At 36.6% G+C, this 22,701-nt stretch overlaps 1 protein-coding gene across 1 annotated transcript in view; it reads left to right on the forward strand.

Moving 5' to 3' along the window:
• The first annotated feature begins 4,669 nt into the window (after nucleotides 1-4,669).
• LOC140162376 (squalene synthase-like) overlaps nucleotides 4,670-22,701 on the forward strand; it is a 42,014-nt gene continuing 23,982 nt past the window's right edge. Inside the window, exons 1-6 of the mRNA XM_072185580.1 lie at nucleotides 4,670-4,800; nucleotides 6,071-6,168; nucleotides 7,222-7,405; nucleotides 10,000-10,128; nucleotides 11,738-11,929; nucleotides 17,812-17,988. Coding sequence (XP_072041681.1) covers nucleotides 4,705-4,800; nucleotides 6,071-6,168; nucleotides 7,222-7,405; nucleotides 10,000-10,128; nucleotides 11,738-11,929; nucleotides 17,812-17,988 — 876 coding nt within the window. The 5' untranslated portion in view covers nucleotides 4,670-4,704. The remainder of the gene's footprint in view (nucleotides 4,801-6,070; nucleotides 6,169-7,221; nucleotides 7,406-9,999; nucleotides 10,129-11,737; nucleotides 11,930-17,811; nucleotides 17,989-22,701) is intronic.

The raw sequence follows: 22,701 nt of genomic DNA on the forward strand, positions 1-22,701 counted from the left end.
AAGAATTTTTATGTTTTTATGTTTATTTAGTAAATCATAAATTTGGACATTGGTAAACTTAATTAGACTGGTTTCTTTCAGTTTGAAGGGGTTTTTACCAGGCAAATGAGCTAATTGACATGGTACTCTTTTTAGAATATTTTGCTATCTACTGCTGATAGCAATGCCAAAAATTCTAATTTCATAATTTCCCATTTTAATCTCTCTAAATAAGAGCAAGCAAACATGAAGATAAGCAAATTGCAAAAGCAAATGAGGAGAAAATACATGGCCAGTGGTGTAGCATCATAGGGGTGGGGTGGGGGGGGGTTGCAGGGGTGTGTGGGGGGTGAAAGGGCATAATGTCCCCTGTCAATCGATTTTAAATTTTGAAAATCCCTGAGGCAAATTGCAGAAAAGGTGCTTGGATGCCCCTAGGGCCTGGTGATGCTCCCTCCCTCCCTCCCCCCATAGTGGTCTGTGCCACCCCACCCCCACCCCAGGATATCTCATGCTACACCACTGTACATGGCTAGTAACTATATAACATAAGCCCTGGGAGTAGAGCCTGGGTACGATGAAAATTAGCTTGCCTAAAACATGTTAAAATGGTCAGTGTAATTTTTAAGCTTACCAACATTCTGTCCAATGCAGGTTCCATTCAGCCAATCACAGCCTTCTAAATGCATGCTCGAACCATGGTGGGAACGATTTTCTTAAGCTTTTGCAATTCTATATGATAGAGAATGACAGCAGTGCCAAATTTGGAAGTCTCGCGTTGCACAGTGATGCATGATCATGCATCGTCTTACAATGCTATGACGAGTGATCTGACCGATCCGAGTATGCATTTCCACTGATTTATGCCTTATTTGTACACAAATCTTACCTTTATACTCCTTCAATAGTCAAAAATCTGCAGGTAGTTTGCTAAACAAGCTAGAAACCACTTAATTGATATGCTATACAGTCATTTGTGGCTTTGCTTTGAAGGATTTTATCGATAACAATTTAAAACTCAAGGAAAACAATGTGACCGAGGTCAAAAGGTCAAAATTGTACAGGTTTCACACCGGTAAATAGCTCCCATTGACTTTCTGTACAAACAGGGCCCAGGAAAACATCATTTTCTTGACTCCAGAGCGACTCAGTTCTTCAAAACTTACCTTTTCTGCAAGTCGAAGGTCAGATGAAGTCATCTATTGTAGAAATTATATACGGAGTCCAGCATTTTATACAAGAAAAAAGCCGACTAGATCACCCTATAGCCCATACAGCGTCGCCACCTTACAAATAGCTTGGTGTTTCTGAAATGTAACACATTTTGAAAGTTTAGCCAAATTGTAATAAAAAGTCAGATCCTGCTCATTTTTCACAGACAATCTATTTCCCAGGCCTAAATGAGGATTAAATATGAATCAGGGCCTAATAGTTGGGTTTTAAGCCTTTTCTGATGGATTTAATTTAGTCGTATTGCACGAATCCTCGTTTTAAACACTGATTTTTTTCTCCCAGGGTGTAGGAGACTTGTATTTACTGGTGTGCACTCATATAGCCTATTGTTCACATTTGTTTATAAGCTGTATCTGTTTTCGTGATTGCACAAAAGTGATTTTCTGAAGATTTTCAGAAACATTGACCAAGCATTAGATTTTTACCAGTTTTTACCAGTGTTGGGACTATCCAGTAGAAATTGGGGAGTTATTTTGGCACAGTATAGTAAAGGGAGTAAACCTGAACACCTGACCTGAAATTTTGTTACCTTTTCATCAGGAGGATTGGCTTCTTAGTATATCAAAATAATATTAAATTTTATTATTGCAATGTTAGAATTGGCGAAGTATGCCGATTTGGCACCAGAACCACCATTTTGGCGCCACTGACGCCATATGTGCTGTGAGAAAATACCCCGATGCCAAAATGGCGACAATGACTCCAAAATGGCGCCAATGACGCCAAAATGGCGCCAATGACGCCAAAAAAATCCCTTGATGACAAAACAGCGCCACTGGCGCCAAAATGGATCCAATGACGCCAACATTTGGCGCCAGTGACTCCAAGTGGCGCCATTTGGCGCCTTTTGACTCCAATCGGCGCCTTTTGACGCTGAAATTGGGAAAACGGCGCCGTTTCACTTCTCCTAGTGACTATGCATTTAAAATAGTGATAGGCTGTATAAGGGTGTAGTTGCAAACAGCTTAGGGTACCAGCTTATTTGATGCAGCTTGTTGTTCTGAGTAATTTGACACCAATTTCATTGAAATCTGCCAAAAATTGAGACAGTGCCGGCCAAATAACGACACACAAGGGGGGGGGCAGATTTGTCCCTTATTTTCTAGTTTTAAGGGAATTGTATCACATTAAGGATTATGTAATGCATATTTGGTATCTTCTTACATAGTTTTAGGTCCAGGAAGGTCATTTATGCACTTTGTGTCAAATGAAACTTTTTAGTATCCTTAAAATTAACGGTTTTGGGTAAAATTAGGCCGTGAGGGCGCTTTACCTGTTAGCGACCCCTTTCGCAACCATTTTTTATTCTGAAATTTTCAGCCATTTATCACATTTGGTGTGGCCGTGGCACTAATTTTTAACACAGGGGTAACCTGCCCATAGCAAATTACTGGGGTCAACGCACTTTGTATCACATGTAAGTCAATGGAAGCGTCTCTACACATATTAAAATGGGTACCACACACAAGCGAAATAAGGTTGAGAGTTCAAATTTGGACAGAAGATGTTATTTATCAGTAACTTTGATTTGATAATAAAAAATGATACAATTTTAGCAGGGGGATACGTAACAGCTATTAGGCTGAACAGCGCCCTCACATCCTAAATTGGCTCTTAAACTTGCATCAAAACATACGATTTGTGTAAAAATTGCATAAATATATCCAGAGGACCCAAAATCATGTAAATAATCATTAGAATCCAGCAAACAGCAAAGAAAATGCCCATAATTGTCAAAATAGTGAAAAATAGGGGGGGTCCCAAGAAATCCCCCTTATGCGTCGTTTTTTGGCCGGCACTGCCTCATTTTTCAACCGATTTTTTTTTAAATGGTGTCAAAATGCTCAGGAGGATTAGCTGCTTCAATTCAGCTGGTACCCTAAGCTTTTTGAAACATCACCCTTTTTTTTGGGCTGTACAGCCTATCACTATTTAAAAACTATTAAACAGGTGGTAACACAATGCCATGTGTGGCTGTGGATTCAACCTACCATGGCAATTTCTGCCATGAAGATATCGGGGCGATGACACTGTGCGGAGACTGAGAGGGTACTCATGCACATGTAAAGGTGGTATGGGTATGTGCGGCGGTGAAGAGTTCCTTTTTCAGGCTCTCCAGCAGTTCCTTATTAGACCCACATTTGCATCATGCTCCAGTTCTTTGAGCCTTAAACTCTGACAATTATAGCCCTTTTAGCTCAAATTTGGACAATTTTGAAATTTTATTAGCTCTAACGTCTATAATTTGGCCCCTATTTTAGTTCACAAGACCCATCCAAAATGTTGAAATTTCAGTTCATCAAGCCCCTATTTTGCTTCAAAATCAAATCAGTTCTTAGTTCCCAAAGTTTGTTGCTCCATGCTGCACACCCCTACCAAATTTTCAGTTGAGTGCCCCCCATAGCCCCCCGATACTTCTGGCATCTTCCACAGGTATTGACGGAACAGCCCAATTGGCCAATTCTGGATCCTGTGATCTATATTTAGATGCTATTGATAATTTGAATTGATAATATCAATGCTATCAGTGTATTATCCTGAATCAATATAGAATCAGTGATAAAACGGACAAATTTAACTCCACAAGTCTGCATGCATCAGTCCACCTGTAAGGCATGATGCCACAGAAAATATTGTACACTTCCCATAATGCATTGCTTCCATTTCATTTTTGTGCACTGATTTGCTAGCTAGTGCAACGTGGGTCGATTGTGAAAAAAGTACTTTGATGAACAAAATACATCTGTAACTTGCGAAATGTTTTTGTTGACTTATGAGTCAACCCATGCAGTCTATTCTCAACATGATAATGACATAGTCATATTGAAGAGTGTCATTTCATGACTCATGTTGCAGAGGATTCTGGGAAGGGTAAGATGTCTTCTCTGGCGTGATGCTGTATTGAGGGCATATTAAGATTACTTGGGAGAATGATATGCTATATATGACTGCCTGTATGTAGCTCACAACATACTGGTATTAATTTGACTTGGACTTGGTGAGTCTCAGTTGAGTTTGCTAAAATTTTGACATTAAGCTACATTTTTATCAGCAAGTGAAAGAACTGGGATTATTGAAACATCTAGGAAGAAGTAAAATACTGTAAGTATCATCTAAGTTAAGATTGGGTCCAGTTGAAATCCATACACCCATTAGGTATATTCGTCTCAGATGTAATCACAGGGAGTGAATTTCAAATGGAGTTAACCTGAATGGATGGGGACTCCCATTTAAAATTTGCATCCTCTTGTGGGAGATTAAGGTCATGTCTTCCATAGGGGGGGGTGGATTTAACTGGAAAAGTCCATTTTATAGCTGCGTCAGGTGAAAGAAGTTGCAATTTACTGACAGTTATCCGCTCCAACTGCCAAATATTACATGAAGGATATGACTGGTTTCTGTTTTTCACAGATTTTTTAAATAACATTTCTTTATTTCCCATTTTATTTTCAGATATATTTAGGAGTAATACACCTTGTATCATCAGACACCATGGATATTTGGAAATCTATCACACATCCTGACGAGATTGTAGCCTTGTTTAAATACCAGTTAGGATGGAATGCAGTAGCACCAAAACAAGACACAGTAAGTTAGTAGTGTACTGTAAAATTTTGCCTAATGGTGCACTTGGGCTCCTTTGCATTGAGATAAATGTCTCTTGCAAATAGAGAGCTCCCTCCTCTGAAAGAATTAAGGTTTTGTGCCCTTACTTGCTGGTGGGAATTTTACGGGAGTGCACTTTTAGGTTGTGCCTAAAATTCCACTTAAGTCAAGATAGCCCATAGCGCCATACTTGTACAGTATTAGAACTGTTGTGTGGGATGGATGTGGGGGTGTGTTGGTGTGTATAGACGTTGGGAAATCCATCATGAAAAATCCATCACTCATATCCTGATGATAATTGATATAGTAGCATTAATTAAGTACCAGGTAGGATGGAATGTTATGTAGTCACTCTAAAATAGGACACAGAAAGTAAGAGTGGGTGGGTGTGTGGTGTCGGAGTGTTTCGATGTTTGGAAATCCACCACACACACACCCCACACCCCGACAAGATCCCTAGACAAGATCCTGGCATTGTTCAAGGTAAGATGGAATACAGTCATACCATAAGGGTTGTGGGTGGGTTGTGGGAGGGGGGCGAGTGTGTGTTTGTAGATTCTGTGAAAGGGGGTAGGTGTGGGAGTGTGTGGATATCTGGAAATCAATCAATCGACCAGACAATTATCCTTTTCATACCTGGTAGGATGGAACACAGTCTCACAATAGCTTAGAAACCTATTAAATTGTATTTATTTTTTGTGCGCATTATATATTAACCAATAATGTATGATTTGCATTGTAGAAGAGATTCCTATTTAAATGTTAGTTTTCACTGATCACATTGTCCCCTTTTAATTTCGAGCCAAACAAATGAAGTAAAACAAAGAAAATGGCTATTTCATTCCAGTACCTACAATGTGTGTATTAGCTCGCCGATCGTATTAGTATCATGATTATTGGCAGTGCAGCTGGGATGCACACAGTTTATACGGCAAGCCGTATGACGAATATTGATATGCACACAGTTATACGTCACTGATTCAGTGATTCAATAATACAAATGCATGCAATGTGTTTAGCCATCACACAATCGGTGAACGGATTTAATATAAAAACTTAAATTTTACTGATTAAAGCACTTCAGGCTTAGCCTTTCACATGGTATTTTAGTACACCATTAGGCGTTACAATCATGCAAAAAGTAGAAATTCAAGAAAAATTTATGGCATCGCTGTTGAGCAAATCACTCATGGCTTTAACAGAGCAACCCATACAAATTATCTTTGCTTTTGTGTCACTTCCTAACACACAGACAAACATGTCCGCCACTGCTAAGCGTTGCTATGACTACCTCAACCAAACAAGTAGAAGTTTTGCAGCAGTTATACAAGCATTGGATGGAGATCTGAGGTATGTACATAATTGAATAAAATAACTTATTTAGTTTTAACATCAATCAAACCAGAAAAGTACGTCCAATAACATCATGGACTGACCATATCAAAAAATGAGCCAGTGGAAAGAGAAATCCTGCAAGGCCCATATACATAAAGAGTGCCATCTTATAAAAGAAACAGGAGAGGTATGAGGGGGGGGGGAGGGGCCCAGAATAATTCTCTTAATCACTCACTATAGTAGAAATATTTCATTTGAATGAACACAGCTGCCAACAGCATGATGATTGTCTGCATACGCTATGTGATGATTGCCTGCTTGTGCGTAATACGGAAGTGAATCCTACCAACTTATAAAAGTGTCCAAGGTCTAGTGTTCATGTTGTATTTTGAAAATCAGATCCATTTCACTAAAATGACTTCGTAAGTAATAATCAAAGTTATGTCTGGTAAAATGGTATTCGTAACCTTACAAATGGTTACGAGTTACAAAAGGTTTTAACATTTAGTGAAATGGACCCTGGGCCGGATTGAAGAGAAGATGTAATTGATAGTCTAGTTTATACCAACTGTTATGAATGGAGTTGAGTTATGAATGACAATACAATCTTGATCAATGTTTTCATTTCCTCCCAGGCATGCTGTATGTATATTTTACCTTGTACTACGAGCTCTGGATACGGTAGAAGATGAGTTATGAAGTTGAGTTATGAAGGACAATATGTGACACGATCTGCTCCATGGGGGCCAAAGGAGGCATTTTTGACAATTGAGTTACTGTAATTATTACATTATACATACAATAGACTATCATTTACTGAAAACACCAAAGGTCTAGCATGTTTGGTTCTAAGGTTTTGTGATGTGTATTTTCTTATGTATTCTATTGTTTTTTTTCTCCATGTTTTTGCCTTTATCTCAATTTCAAATTTGCCGCCTTTGGCCTCCATGGGCCAGATTGTGTCACATAAAATCTTGATCAATGTTTTCTTTTCTCCCCAGTATGAATGGAGTTGAGTTATGAAGGACAATAAATATAATCTTGATCATGTTTTTCTTTTCTCCCCAGGCATGCTGTATGTATATTCTACCTCGTACTACGAGCTCTTGATACAGTAGAAGACGATATGACCATACCAATGGATGAAAAGACGGATTTATTAGTCCAGTTTTATACCAAACTTGAGGACTCTGAGTGGACATATAACAAGAGCCAGGAGAAGGATAAGATGGTACTAGAAGATTTCACATGTGTAAGTTGATAAGTTGTACAGGGTGTCCCAGAAAAAATTACCGAGCGAATAAAATTGAACGCAAGTCGAGAAATAGACATCAAAATCAAAAATTTAAAATGTAGCATATAGCTTAAATGTTGTTGTGCATCACATACGGAAATTTTATTTGATTCGGTTGAACGGTTGCGAAGAAATGAACGATTACATAATGAGTGCATCAATTCAGTTCATTCCAAGTTTGATCAACAGGCGCTGTTTTCATGCTCGCTCACCGCTTCCTAAAGTTTGTGTATCTCATTAAATTTAGTCCACATTATCTATTTTATAATCGGTGTTATGTCATTCATGCTTTCACTGAAGATGAGTAACAGTTTGTCCGAGAAAACTTTGATTATTATTCTGCAATTGGAAGCTTTCCAACTGCAATTCTTTATGTTGCGCAAATATGTTATATTTTAACTTTCCAAAGAATACTTGAGCCAAGAATAACAATGATCAAGTGCGTACAGCTTTATGTGTGATTTTTGATGCCATGCAATATTAATGTTGAAGTTTTAAAAGATTTAAACTTTGCATTACAATTTCTTGGAAATATTCCAAAAACATTAAAATGTGTGTGAGAATTTTTTTAAATATTAAGCCCGCTGGAATAATTAATGCAATAATTCTTAATGCAACATTTATATCAACATTAACGAAAAAATACATTTACAAGTACGGAGCATCATCTTACATGCAAGCTTTCATTTTCAATACAGTGCCGGTTTTCAAATTTGAATAAAACCTAATTAAATGTTTTGCAAGAAACAGATTGTTTAAAAAGAACGAAAATGATTTCACAAAACAAAATATGAAGCCCATTGACAGTTAACCACTAGTGCACATTGTGTTGAATGATCTTTCTTTCAAACTTGGAATGAAGTGTATTGACGCATGGGTGTTTAATCGCTCATTTCTTCGCGATCAGTCAACCGATTCAGGTAAAATTGGTACATAAGAAGCAGATAAGATGGGCTACACGCTGATGTTTAGATTTTTTGATTCTGATGTCTATTTCTCGAGTTACGTCCAAATTAATTCGCATGGTAATTTTTTCTGGGACACCCTGTATGTAAATGCCTGGGCTATTCCATTTAAAATCCACACTACCTCTGCGGAAGATTTAGCTAAAGTCTCTCACAGAGGGAGTATGGGTTTCAAATATAATAGATAATTGAGTTACTGTAAAAGTAGAAATTTTCGCGAGGTTTTTATTTTCGCGAATTTCGCGAGTGGACAAAAAATTGCGAAAATAAAAACTCGTGAAAATAACCTTTTGCATTAGGTTTCTATTGTATCAATATCAAAACCGTAAAATTTAATTCTCGCGCAATTGACAAAATCTTCGAAATCGCGAAAATATTGACTTTTACAGTACTTCCATTTGAAATACTCACTCCAGTTGTAGAAGATACATGTATGGGTAAATATAATCAACTTGAACAAAACAGCTGCTGGAAAGCGCTGGAAATAATTTCAGGATTGTCAATGAAATATTAAGTTCAAAATTCTTCTAAGTAAATCTAATTTTGATATTACATACCTCGATCAATGACAGTTTCGTGCTAACACTTAGCACTTTCTCAAATTGAATGACCAATCTCTGCACCTAGATGGCTGCTACCTGCTGGAGCTGACATTGGTGGCACTGTTTGTTTTAGGACTTGGTCATGTATGTGCGGAAGAAAGCAGTCCCCTTCGTCTCTGTTGAGTGTTTTGGCCCCCTCTTCCTTATCCAGATGGCTTCTTTGATATATCTCTTCTTTCTGTTCTGTTCTCTGTCTTTGATTTCTGATTTCTCCCATCCAATAACATGATTTTCCTCATATATATCGCAGTTGTTGCTGATTTGTTGTCCTCCCCTGTAATGGAGGCCTGTCTCTGCGATCGGGTGAAGGCTTTCTTAAGCTTTTTCAGCTTTTGTTTTGTGAACATTTGAGAATTATTAACAACAAAATTCACACTTTAGAATCGAATATTTCATTACACAATCTAGAAATACAGTTGAGTTTCCCTGACAACTTTAGACACAATGTCGACGACCATATCGCGAGAGTGAACTGAATATGCAAAAACAAAATGTTGGCAAACCCAGAAGCTAGAATGGCTAAAGGAAAAACCAGTGAAATTTCACAAGAATTCCCACACAGTATTGACAAAAGGACCCTTTATTCGAACCCAGACTGACCCAGAATTGGTGTTTTTGTGATTTTTTTTACCTGTATGCAAGTAAAATGTAATGGGTTTTTTTTTGGTTAAAGGGGATTGCTTTTGACCAATTTTTTAAAATAATTTTTCAGATTTTGTTTTCAGGTTTTTCAAGCTTTCAGTGATTTGTTAGGACCATGTAGCCTCCTCCAAAAAAAATGCTTCTGACCGACTAACTGTTCTTGGAAAGTTCCGCACTGTAGAATTAGTTGAAGGATGAACCGCATTCATTCATCTCCTAAAGATCAAATTTGCAATAGAACTTAGTGTACCATATCATGTAAAGTATTGAAATGTTTGCAGAAAATATTTACACATTTTTTATATAAAAATGAAAATAATGTATAAATTTTTACCATTTCAAGATTTCCAAGGAATATCGTGGTCTAGCATCGGAATATAGAGTAGTGATCTCAGAAATCTGTCAGAAAATGGGGAAAGGAATGTGTGAATTCATACAAAGGGACGTCATCAAAATGGAAGACTGGAATCTGGTATGTATCAAGAATGATAATTAGCTAGGGGATTCTTAGTAATGGGGCCATTCTAAAGTCTGCACAAAAAAGTAACTCAGCTGTTATAAATATGCCTATAGATTCAGAACTACTAATTGTTTTCACAATATTTCAACATAAAAGAAGGATGATTTATTTACGCCGCATTTTGATACCCCATTTGTCAAATTTTGTTCAATATTGGCAACCCGGATTGGCAATACAGCAGTGTTTTGAAAGAAAAATACCCCAATTTAAAAGTTGCAGCTATTTGTATTGATTTGAAGTGAGCGCGAAGATAATGGCGGGCTTTACGTGTTTACAGTGCTGGCATTATAGCCATTGATCGCTGTAAACTGCAACTTTTAAATTCGGGTATTTTTCTGTAAAAGCACTAGTGTGTTGTTAATATTGAACGACATTTGACGAATGGGGTATCAAAATGTGTGTAAATAAATCATCCTTCTCGCTATGTTGAAATATTGTGAAAACATTTATTAGTTCTGAATCTATAGGCGTATTTATAACAGCTGAGTTACTTTTTGTGCAGACTTTACTTGAAATCCATACACCCACTATGGAGGATATGTGACACGATCTGCTCTCATGGGGGCCAAAGGAGGCATTTTTGAAAACTGAGTTACTGTAAGTGTTACATTATACATACAATAGGCTATTATTTACTGAAAACACCAAAGCTCTAGCATACTTGGTTCTCCAGTTATGAAGTTTTTTGATGTTTATTTTCTTATGTATTTTATTGTTTTTTTACTCGATATTTTTACCTCAGTTTAAAATTTGCCGCCTTTGGCCCCCATGGACCAGATCGTGTCACATATGACCTTAAACAGGAAGCCCCGCTTGGTCAGTTTGCACCTGTTATTTTGATGACAGACAGATCAGAATTTACATGGATAAATTTCAACCTTGAACTTCAACCAAACGTGGGGCTTTCACTTTAATCTACCACACAGGGGGTGTACATTTCAAATGGAGCTGCCTATCCAAACTCCCTGCATGGAAGGTAAAGGTTATGTGTTATGTTGGGGGTGTATGGATTTCAACTGGAATAGCCCTTTAGTCGTTCCCAGGCAGTTATTCATGATCCATCTGTCAAAAAATGCATGGGGAAGGAATGTGTGAATTCATACAGAGGAATGTCATCACAATCTGGTATGTATCCAGAATTAGTATAGGGGTTCTTAGTAATGAGTTATTCCAGTTGAAATCTACACGCTCCCTCATGGAGGATATGACCTTAATCTTCCACACAGGGATTTCAATGAGGGTACCTGAATGGGGGACTCCATCTACACCCCAGTGCGGGAGAATAAGTTTATGTCTTCCATGTTCAATTCAATTGAAATTTTATAGGGGGTGTATGGATTTCAACTGCAATTGCCAAATGTCAACTTGAATGACCTCAGGGTTCTTGACATTATTATCAAATCAAAGTTGCAAAAGTTTCTGGTATAATATCTCATTCAGCGGTGAAAAAATAGAGAAAATATGGTTTTGTTGAATTGAGCTCTTTGTAGTGTACTACCAAACCTAATGTAATGAACCTGTTTAAAAAATGGAAATTCCTGTTATACAATTTCATTTTCAGTATTGTCACTACGTAGCTGGTCTAGTTGGCATTGGTCTCTCACGTCTCTTCTCCGCGTCAGATTTAGAAGATAAAATTGTCGGTGAGGACACTGACTTGGCCAATTCCATGGGACTATTTCTGCAGAAGACTAATATTATAAGAGATTATTTGGAAGACAATGTGGAGGGTAGAGAGTTTTGGCCAAAAGAGGTATGTTTGTTTGCTTGTTTGTTTACTATAACATGTTACTTAAGTAACTAGCACTATTTTACACTAGCATGTTGAAGCTAATTCTAAGGTATACTCCAAATTAGTTCCAATGCAAAAAGATTCATCCATGTGTCTCTTCAGCTGAATAAATCAGTTATGGGACACTGAGCCCTTTGAGGCTACTGTCTGGGCCCCTGTACAGGAAAAAGTTGCTGTCATTGGTATTTTTGTGCACCCCAATGTGTAATAGTTCCAATGCAAAAAGATTTACGCATGACTTCCGTCAGCTGAATAACCTGTTATGGGGCATCCGGCCCCTTGAGGCTACTGTCTGGGCCCCCGTACAGGAAAAAATTGCTGTCATTGGTATTTTTGTGCATCCCAATGTGTAACAGTTCCAATGCAAAAAGATTCACCCTTGTCTCTCTTCAGCTGAATAACGCCATATGGGCGGGCCCCTTTGGGGCTACGGTCTGGGCCCCCGTACAGGCCAAAATTGCTGTCATTGCTATAGGCATGAAAAGTATCCTCCTGGGAGTGATATCCAACAAGTTTTTTCCATGCCTCTCTTGAGCTGAATAAATGCATTTTTTGGCCCCCTATTTTGTGACCCCCAGGCTGCCCGTACAGGCTGTGGCCCGGCAGCAATATTGAATATTGAATCTTGGGCCTGTACTAACATAACCAGGCCATCAAACCTTTTGTCCCTTCTCAGCTGAATAAATGGTCTGGGCTCCCAGTCTAAATAAGCAAGCATAGACTAATGGTGGGTTCATAGTTAATTTGTGTGCATCGACCGACGTCTCTGCCGATGAACACACACAGCATTGCCCTCGTTGGGTGTCTGTGCTGGTCATCCCCCATTGTCATCAGCTGATGATGCGGGTACTGAGAGAGTTCAGACATGTTGTAGGCCTAGCCTAGAGACAGTGGCGTAGCATGGGTCATCATATTGGGGTGGGGGGCACCGACCATGATTGGGGGGGGGGGGGCACCGGGTATGATTGGGGGGGACCATGATTGGGACACAAGCCATTTTTCTGCAATTTTCCTATGGGATTTTCTAAATTTTGCAATCGATTGGGGAGGGGGCACATGCCCCCGTGCCCCTATGGCACTACGCCACTGCCTAAAGACATGAGTGAGAGGAACGCTTGACCACTAACTTGTTTTATCATACCATTAAGGGAAACATCAAAGAACTCCGCTAACCTGATATATTTTCGTATCTAGTCAGTGAGTGCGTATTTTACGCTTTATATCTAGGCAGTGAGAGCGTATTTTGCAAGTCCGATACGCGCGTGTACGGCGAGGTACGCGTATAAAGGCGATTTGCGTATACCGGGCGCGTAAAATGCATGAAATCTGTAAAACGCGGAACAGTGATCTATTTTTGTGTAATTTCTTGTAATGTTTTTCCTATTTAGCAGCAATTAAAATGTTTAAAATCATAATTATTTTAATATTTAGAATGACTTAGTGGTATGATAAATTCGTTATTAGGTTCAGCGTCGGTATGTTACGGGAAAATATCGTGCGCTCAGTGTCATACTGGGTTCAGCCTTCGGCTTCACCCAGTATGACACTTCGCGCACGATAATTTCCCGTACCATACCTCCGCTTCACCTAATAACTAATATTATCCAACTTTTATCAACAGAATAGTTTTTCGTTGCTCACGTCGTTGCATGCATAGCCCTGCATAGTTGATGACTTTTGTCTACCAACTTGTCCTGGGCGTAAGTCCAGTCTTTGTTTTTCATTACTTTCTTTGTTTGTCTGTTTTGCTGAATAAAGATTGATGATATATATATGATTGACAGCACCTATAATTAACACCCACCATTTAATCCCATGCATTTTCGTTTCTGAACAATAGACTCCCAGAAACTGAAAATATAAGAAGACCCCAAAGTATGGAGTGGAGATATCTCATATCTCAAAGACTTCCTATTTGTACTTGGTACGGTCTAAGTGAGATTGCACATTGGGGTATTCCAGTTGAAATACATACTCCCCCATGGAAAACATAATTTTAATCTCCCATACAGGGGGTGTAGATTTCAAATGGCATCACCCATTCAAAACTCAAGTATAGGGATGGAATATGTTTAAGTATAGGATAATGGCCAAGGATTAGAACGTGAGTGGCTAAGAATGGCCTGGGGCGAATCCGCGGCCATTAACCGACTTAATACACACTTATGACGTCGCGCTATTGTTTTACCGCTCCATTATTTTCCACGAATGGAGTGTTATTGAAATTTGGTGCTCTTTACAAATTGATCAATTGCTCACACTGAATACACTATCAAATACACTAATAGAATGATCGTACTAGGTGCGGGTGAAAAATACACGGACTCAGCTTTATGTAAAATTTCTATAGAATTACCCATCATATCACGATCCAGGTGTTTAGTTTAAATCATCCGTAACCACGTTCTTGAATTATAAAGATCTAAAATGTTTGTTACCCAAATTGAATAAACGTAGATTAGTAAAATCATTAAAGTGATTAGAAGTACAATCAATAGTTCTTTATGCCCACTTCTAATGTGTTAACTATTGACATGATTGAAGTAGTTATGCGTTTAGGTCTCTATTTTGCATAATAAAGAAAATTGGCAAAATGGTCATAGGTTAATATGAAATAGTTAAATGCAGATCATTGCCGTTTTGTACCTCAAGAAGGGTAGACCTACCGCTATACCTGAGCAATGATATTCTTCTCTATGAATCGAGTGTTCGATTTTGGAAAACCTTGCAATTATGGACAGTATTTATTTATCTTGGATACTAGTAATTATAATTGTGTGATGGAATCATTCCGAGGATATATATCGTTGATTCGCAGCAAGGACCTAAATCAGGTATGATTCTACTTTAAGCAAGTAAGGTACTAACATTTTGAATGTGTAAACTTTGTTTTATTTGGTTGGCCTTATTACAACCCATTTTACCTAGGCCTATTATGTCCCTGAACTTCAGCGGCAAAAAAAAAAAAAAAAAAAAACTTCGCCGCTTCCCACGCTGAAATAAAAGCTCAACTTCCAGTCCCTCTCCGAAATCAACTGGAGCGTCCCTAACATTATAATATTTAATTATCGGATAGGTCTACTGATCGATGTAAGTAAATATTCAAACATGCCAAAATACTATCAGATGAAACATCAGATGTACTAAAGTGAAATAAAATTATACCGAAAATAGACCTACTGTGGCTTTTATCATTATTAAACATGCCCAAAGCAAACGATTTAAAAATAAACAGATACATAGGCCTAAATACATGATACATAATGTAGCAATGTTGCCCAAAATGTAACAAATTAAACGTTGGTCCCAAGCCACTGAAAATGTATAAAAATATAAAGAACAAAAAAAAATGATATAAAAAACTGTAAGCGTAGAAAGAAAGGTCCAAATAATTTAAAGTTACGGGCTTACTAAGTGAAGCCTAAATAAGCATTTTCCAAAGTGAGGGTAAAAACACATCTTGCATAATAATAATATACAACTTTTAACCTGCCCGTTTTGATCTTGCCTTACTTTTCACAGATTGCATTGTAAATTTATGTTTAAGGGCTCGGATAGCGGCGTTTTTCACGTGTAGGCCTCTATATATATTTTTTGTGGGACCTGAGAGCAAATCAGACACATCGAATTGGATTTTGAACACGATTTTTATTAAATTCGCGATATATACATCACACATTTTATGGCAAATTATTAAAATTGTAAATTGTAAAAAGTAAATTGTATAAATCTAACGATATGCACCTAAAGATTATGAAGTTGGGATGAACGGCTGTCCATCATATGAAAATTTTGACCTTCATTATTAAGGGATCTAAAATGAGCGTTTATTATTGCGCTTTACAGTATTTTTTGTGGGACATGAGAGCACCTCAGACCTATCGAATTGCATTTTAATCTGAAGCATGTCTTTCGATATCAAATAATTTTCATTTTTGACAATCACAATATAATACAAATTTTATGACAAATTTTCAAATTTTTGATATATAACAGTACTGGTAATTATATAAATCTAATGACATATTCTTAAAGTGTATGTAGCAGGGAGGAAAAGCCGACGGTCAATTGAAAATTTTGACCTTTCATATTGAAGATATGGATTTTTTTCCCAAAAAGACCTAATTTTTTTGGTGTTTTGGGAAAAAAATCCATATCTTCAATAATGAAAGGTCAAAATTTTCAATTGATCGTCGGCTTTTCATCCCACCTACATACACTTTAAGTATAAATCATCAGATTTATAAAGTTTACTTCAAGTACTGTTAAATATCAAAATATCAATTTTAATGATTTGCCATAAAATGTGCATTAAATTGCGAATTTCAAAAAATCAAAATTATTTGATATCAGAATGACATTCTTCGTATTCAGAATGCAATTGATATGTCTGATGTGCTCTAATGTCCCACAATAAATACTGTCCAAACGCTCATACCCCAGCCCTTAAAGATAAAGATTTTTTCCTCAAAACACTAAAAAATGTAGGTCTTTTTGGAAAAAATTTTTATGTTCAATATGAAAGGTCAAAATTTTCAATTCGGCTTTTCATCCCAGCTACATAGGCCTACAGTTTCATTACATATCATTTATTAGATTTATAAAGTTTACTTCGAGGACTGTTAAATTAAAAAATATGACATTTTAATAATTTGCCATAAAATTTGTATTATATCACTAATTTCACAAAATCAAAATTATTATTTTTTTTTTATATCAGAAGGACAATCCTCGTATTCAGCATGTAATTCGATATGTCTGATGTGCTCTCATGTCCCATAACAATAATGTGCAAATGTTGCTATCCGCTTCCTTAATTTATTGTATTAGTGAAAATCAATAGTTTTGTTGTTTTTCGTATCATTGTTTTGCATGAATGAAGTGATGATAACAATACTGCACTTTACGCAAATACATGCTTTTCGAAAGTGCAATTGTTATTAACACTACATTCAGAATGCCAGTACTTTTTCCCTGAAAAGTATTTGCTTTTCAGAAAAAGAGAAAGGCATTTACGAATGGCGTGTTATTATAATCATCGCCCATTCGTGGAAAATAATGGAGCGGTAAAACAATAGCGCGACGTCATAGGTGTGTATTAAGTGGTGTGAACAATAGCATAATTTGACGGTTACCAAGCTGGAAATTGTGTAGGGGCCACTGTGATACACAATTTACATTAGAATCCAAACCGGTGGAGCAATTTAACTCAAAATATTGATGGACCTATCTCATTGTAAAGTAGGAAACACCATGTGTTACTATCAGCTATTCAAGTTGAAATACATAGACCACTTTAAGACATGATCTTAATCTCCCACACAGGGAGTGTGAATTTTAATTGAGGTTACCCGAATGGGTGACTTCAGTTAAAATCTGTGTTGGAGATTAAGGTCATGTCTTCCATGGGGATGTATGGATTTCAAATGGAATAGCACAAATTGGACCACACCTTTAAAGGTAACTAATTATAATAAAAAATGTGCAGTTATTTCGTTGGGCGTATTACATACTGGTGGATCTGAACAAAAATCCATAGTGACGGATGTTGAGATTTCACAGAAAATGGTTATGACATAGTGACGGATAACTTTGGCAATCTATTACATATACTAGATGTACGATATTTTACAAAATTTTGAAAATAATGTATGCTCGATGTCCATTTATTGATTTATTGATCAATTTTAATTAGCGATCCACATCCGTTACTATACGTTTATTGCAAAATATTATAACCAATATTCACTATCCAAATTTATTCAAATTTATGCAAAATTTGGGTGATAGTCTGCCTTTAGGCAACTTATAATAATAAATAATTTAACCCGTTGTTATTGTAGACATGGTCCAAGTATGCAGACAAGCTAAGTGACTTCCAGAAACATTCCAACATCCGTCCAGCGGTATCGTGTCTAAATGACCTCATCACTAACGCCTTACATCATGTACCAGACGTCCTCAAATACATGTCAAGAATCAAAAACCAAAGTGTCTTCAACTTCTGTGCAATTCCTCAGGTAAGGACTAGAAACCAATATTTACTATTTCATGCAAATTTATTCAAATTTATGCAAAATTTGGGTGATGGGGAGTCTTTAGCAGAATAAATTAACATTTGAGACAAACTGCAATACTTCAGGTAAGGAAACTAACCAAACAAATTTTTATGCACAAAAATAGAGGGATTGTAAAGTTAATGTCATTTAAATATTGGCCAAAATTGCAGTTCAACAGTTTTGTGCACATGCACATTCTGTTCAAATAAACTAGCTAGTGGAACAAATAAGTAACAAATATCTTGAACTTTTTTTAAAGAATTTGTTTTTAAGGCTGTGTTTCAGTTCACGCAGTTCAGTTCAGTTTTATTTCATCAAATGTCATCCATACAAATAATTACAATATAAAAAAGCTTTTACAAACACTGTATATATGGTGAAAATGATGAGGATGCCACTGAAACACAGGGCATGTTGTTGTGGCACTCTTTACAAATTAATATTAGATAATATATGATGAACAAAATTATAGAAGGATAATGAATACATTTGAATACCTGAGTGGAAGAAGGGCCCAACTCCAATTTTTTACAAAAATGAGTTAGACCCAGCATTTTATTGCCAGCAGACGGATCTTCCTTGTGTGTGAAAGATGAGCCAAAATCCACTCTCTAAATAGTCTTCCACGTATAATTAATCATGGTTTTCATGGAAATAGGGTTCAAGGAAATATGGTTAAAGAGGAATTTTGTTCTTCCATGAAATCTGCTTTTCACAACAATAAATTTTCTTGCTAACATATTTCACGAGTTCTACTTGTGCAATTAATGGTGATTTCCTAATTTCTGTAGCTATTTATAACACAGAATGCACTTGCAGTATATTAGTGGAAGAAGGGCCCAACTCCATCTCAGATTAAGACCTGTACCGCTGCCATGGAAACATTATATATAATTTCGAATGTATGTACTATTGTATGTTCATGTATTAAAGGTCCCCGGAAGATGAAAACGTTCTGTCTGTCTATAAAACTTTTCCAAATATTAAGTTTTTTCTTAATATCTCAAAAACAGTTTTGATGGAGTTGGGCCCTTCTTCCACTCAGGTATTCTTTTGTAAGATATGTGCCTTGTGGGTTAGGTATAAACTTATCATCACAAGAGCTATGCTTTCAATAGTAAATCAATGAGTAATGATGGTGAAAATAACAACCAAACCTACACAGTAGGTGTAAAAGGGTTATAGTAAGGGTTCAGGCATGGCATAAGTATTACAATAATAAGAAAAATTTATTCAGCCCGAGTGATAGCATAAGCATTGCGCATGCACTTGAAATGAGTCTATACATAAGCAAAGTTATAATATACATAGCAGGTAACTATTAATGAAGATATTGCAATGATAATTTAACATGATAAATGGTGTATAGCTCTGCAGATTTTCAAGCAAAATAGAGGCTTGATGAACTGAAATTTCAACAAAGTTTTTTTTTTGGGGGGGGGGTTAGTGAACTAAAATTGGGCCAAATAACATTATGAAATTTTTACACTGAAAATCACACTGAAAATGACAGGGTATCACTGAAAATCATCAGAACAAAAGAAATTGGTAGACTGAAATTGTTTTCAGTGGTATTTCAGTGTATTTTTCTGTGGTATATCAAGTGGTTATTGTCTGCTATAATGAGCAATGACCCAGGGCACTAATTTCCATAACAATAGAACAGGCCAGCTCATTTCAGTGTGATTAAATCCATTTTAGTGGGATTAAATAAATTTCAGTGGGATTAATGACTGGCCAATGATTTTCAGAGGTGTTTCAGTCCATTTTTCAGTGTGGTTGGACAATGGTTATTTGCATACAGAATAACAAAAGAACTATTTCAGTGTTATTTTCAGTGGTGCTGTTCATTGTGTTAAATTTTCAGTGTCCATTACAGATATCAGTGTGATTTTCAGTGTAAAAATTTCATAGTGTAATAGGCTGTGGAGCTAAAAAATCAAAATGTTTCCAAATTTGAGTCGAAGAGCTACAATTGTCACTTAAGTTTAATTGAGGCTAAAAGAACTGGAGCATGATCCAATGTTGAGAGCCTGGAAAAGGGACCTTTGACCGCCTCACATACCCGTACCACCTTTGCATGTGAGTGATCCCCCGGGCATATTAATATTAGCTCCATCACCTTCTCCGGATCATAGAGTTTGTCAACCAAATCTTTTACAAGAGCTGATATAATATATGAGCAGAAACTTTTTTATATATATACAGTAAGCCAAAGAATTAATACCAGTTATGTTCACCCTGTATATCCTAAACAAAGACAGATATGTCATAATTGGAACCAGAAGCCAACAGCTGAATCTTTTAGCTCGAATTTAAGACCTCATTTGTTGAAATTGTTCAAGAAATAAAGACACGACGATCCAAAAATCCAAGGAAGATTCCAATTTAAAAGTTGCAGTTTGCTCCATTCCATGTCATATTGATTAGTACACAACGTGTTCGCTAACAAGATAACTAGCGCCCCTGCTTCCATTGATTAGCACGTTAAAACTAGTGTCGTGCTTTCATTGATTAGAACACAAAAGTGCAACTTTTGATTTCGTTTCTTCATTAGGTTTTAGATCACCGTTTCTTTAATTCTCAACCAATTTCAACAAATAAGGTCTTAAACCAGAGCTAAAGAGTACAGGTATTGGCTGTTTGTTTGAATTTGGACATATTTGTCTTTATTTAGGATATACAGGGGTAAACACAACTGGTACCTTAATTTTTTGGCTTACTGTATGTAGTTCATAACAAAAATTAAAACATTGAAAAAAAAAAAAAAAAAAAAGGAAAGGAGTATTATTTTTCTTGTTTTGCTTTATGCATGTAAAATCAGACTTTTTTTAAAAGTGGATGAATGTTGAATAACAAACATGAGTAAAAAATATTAGCACATTAACAGATTTTAGTTATTTTTAGGGTTATTTCAGACTTTTGAAAATAAGGAAACAACAACAACAACAGCTTTTGACTGAAATGTCCCTCCGCCTGTAGAATAGTGGTGTTTTTTTTTGTCTCCTGAAGCATTAATAATTATAAAGTTTTGATCTTGCATTTATAGTTTTCAACATTGAAGGCGAAATTAATTAATGTTAATAATAGCAATTCACCTTTTCGGTAAATCCCATAAGCCTTTGCGAGTACACCTAAGAACTCGTCATTCTGCGTCACGCCGCTCCGCGCCGATGCGCATGCGCCGATGCGCATATCGCTTATCGAACATCGATACTGCATTGCATTAAGAGTCGTCAGTGACGCCAAATGACGAGTTCTCAGGTGTACTCGCAAAGGGTTATGGGATTTACCGAAAAGGTCAATTGAAATTAAAATCCATACACCTTCTGTGGAAGACATGTCTGATAATCTCCCACATAGGTGTATATTTCAAATGGAGTCACCCTTCAGGTAATCCCCGTGAAATTCACACTACTTGTTTGGGAGATTAAGGTCATGCCTTCAATAGGGTGTGTATGGATTTCAACTGGAAAGGCCCGTCTTTATAAAAGACACATGATATCGCCATTATACAAATATTAACTGTCTATGAGTGATGGTGAAATATAATCACAAGGTGAAAGATGGATTGTTCCATTCCACGAGCCGAACGGCGAGTGGAATGGAACAATACATCTTTCACCGAGTGATTATATTTCACCATTACACTAATTTAAGACAGTTAATATTTGTTTTATATCACTCATGCATAAATTCTATTACTAAAATACTATTTAAGGTAGGAAATACATTTTTTTCATCAACATAACACCATGTTTTGCCGTGATATACTTCACATTTTGGGGTCTACCCCATAATTAAATCGGCGAGTCCAAGAGTCAGCGCCGGCTTAGCGCAGGCGCACTACGGCAGAGCACTATGATATTAAAGACTATCACACGGAGAGGGTGATGGTAAAAATGATAAATGGTAATCAACCAATGAACTGTCTAGAATTTATGTATGAGTGATATAAAATACGCTGGCGAAGTTACGTAATAATCGGATTAACTACCATAGCAATAGGTGAAAACAATTTTTGAATATACCGCGCTACAATGATACGTTCACGCGGTACCTCTTCATTGAACCATATCATGCTGATTATTTGCACCTGTAAGATTAGTATCTTTGAAAAGACCAGTATTGTATTCAATCTATGATTGCAGACATACACAGGTGATGAGTGTAACATGCTTGTAGTGCAGCGCGATATGTTCAAAATTGTTTTCACCTATTGCTATGGTAATTAATCCGATTAATTATGTAACCTCGCCAGCGTATAGCATGACTCCAGCGTGACGTCACAAGGTGTCACCATAGCTGGAGCATAAAATTAAGTATGCATTCTACTTTCTGAATATAACATGCAAATTTTTGGCATGTTTATGTTTTTTACCAGGTTTTAAATCACTGATTTTAAATCAACTTTTTAATTTTTTACCATTTTTGATAACTTAATTTTTTTCTGACATTTACTATTTTACTTCATTCCAAATGTTTTGTCAAAATTCCTGTGGGATAACTATGATGTCATTTTATCTATTGCTTATATTCAAGGTGCAGAATTCAACAGGTTTTTCCCCATGAATTTACATGTACCAAATTTTGAAAATTTGAAATTTTCACATGTAAAACTTGTTTTGATTTTTTGTAAATACCTGACTGATAGGATTGCACATTATGTCTAGT

This window comes from Amphiura filiformis, chromosome 10 (genome assembly GCF_039555335.1).
Source record: "Amphiura filiformis chromosome 10, Afil_fr2py, whole genome shotgun sequence".
In the NCBI taxonomy this organism is placed as follows: Eukaryota; Metazoa; Echinodermata; class Ophiuroidea; order Amphilepidida; family Amphiuridae; genus Amphiura; species Amphiura filiformis.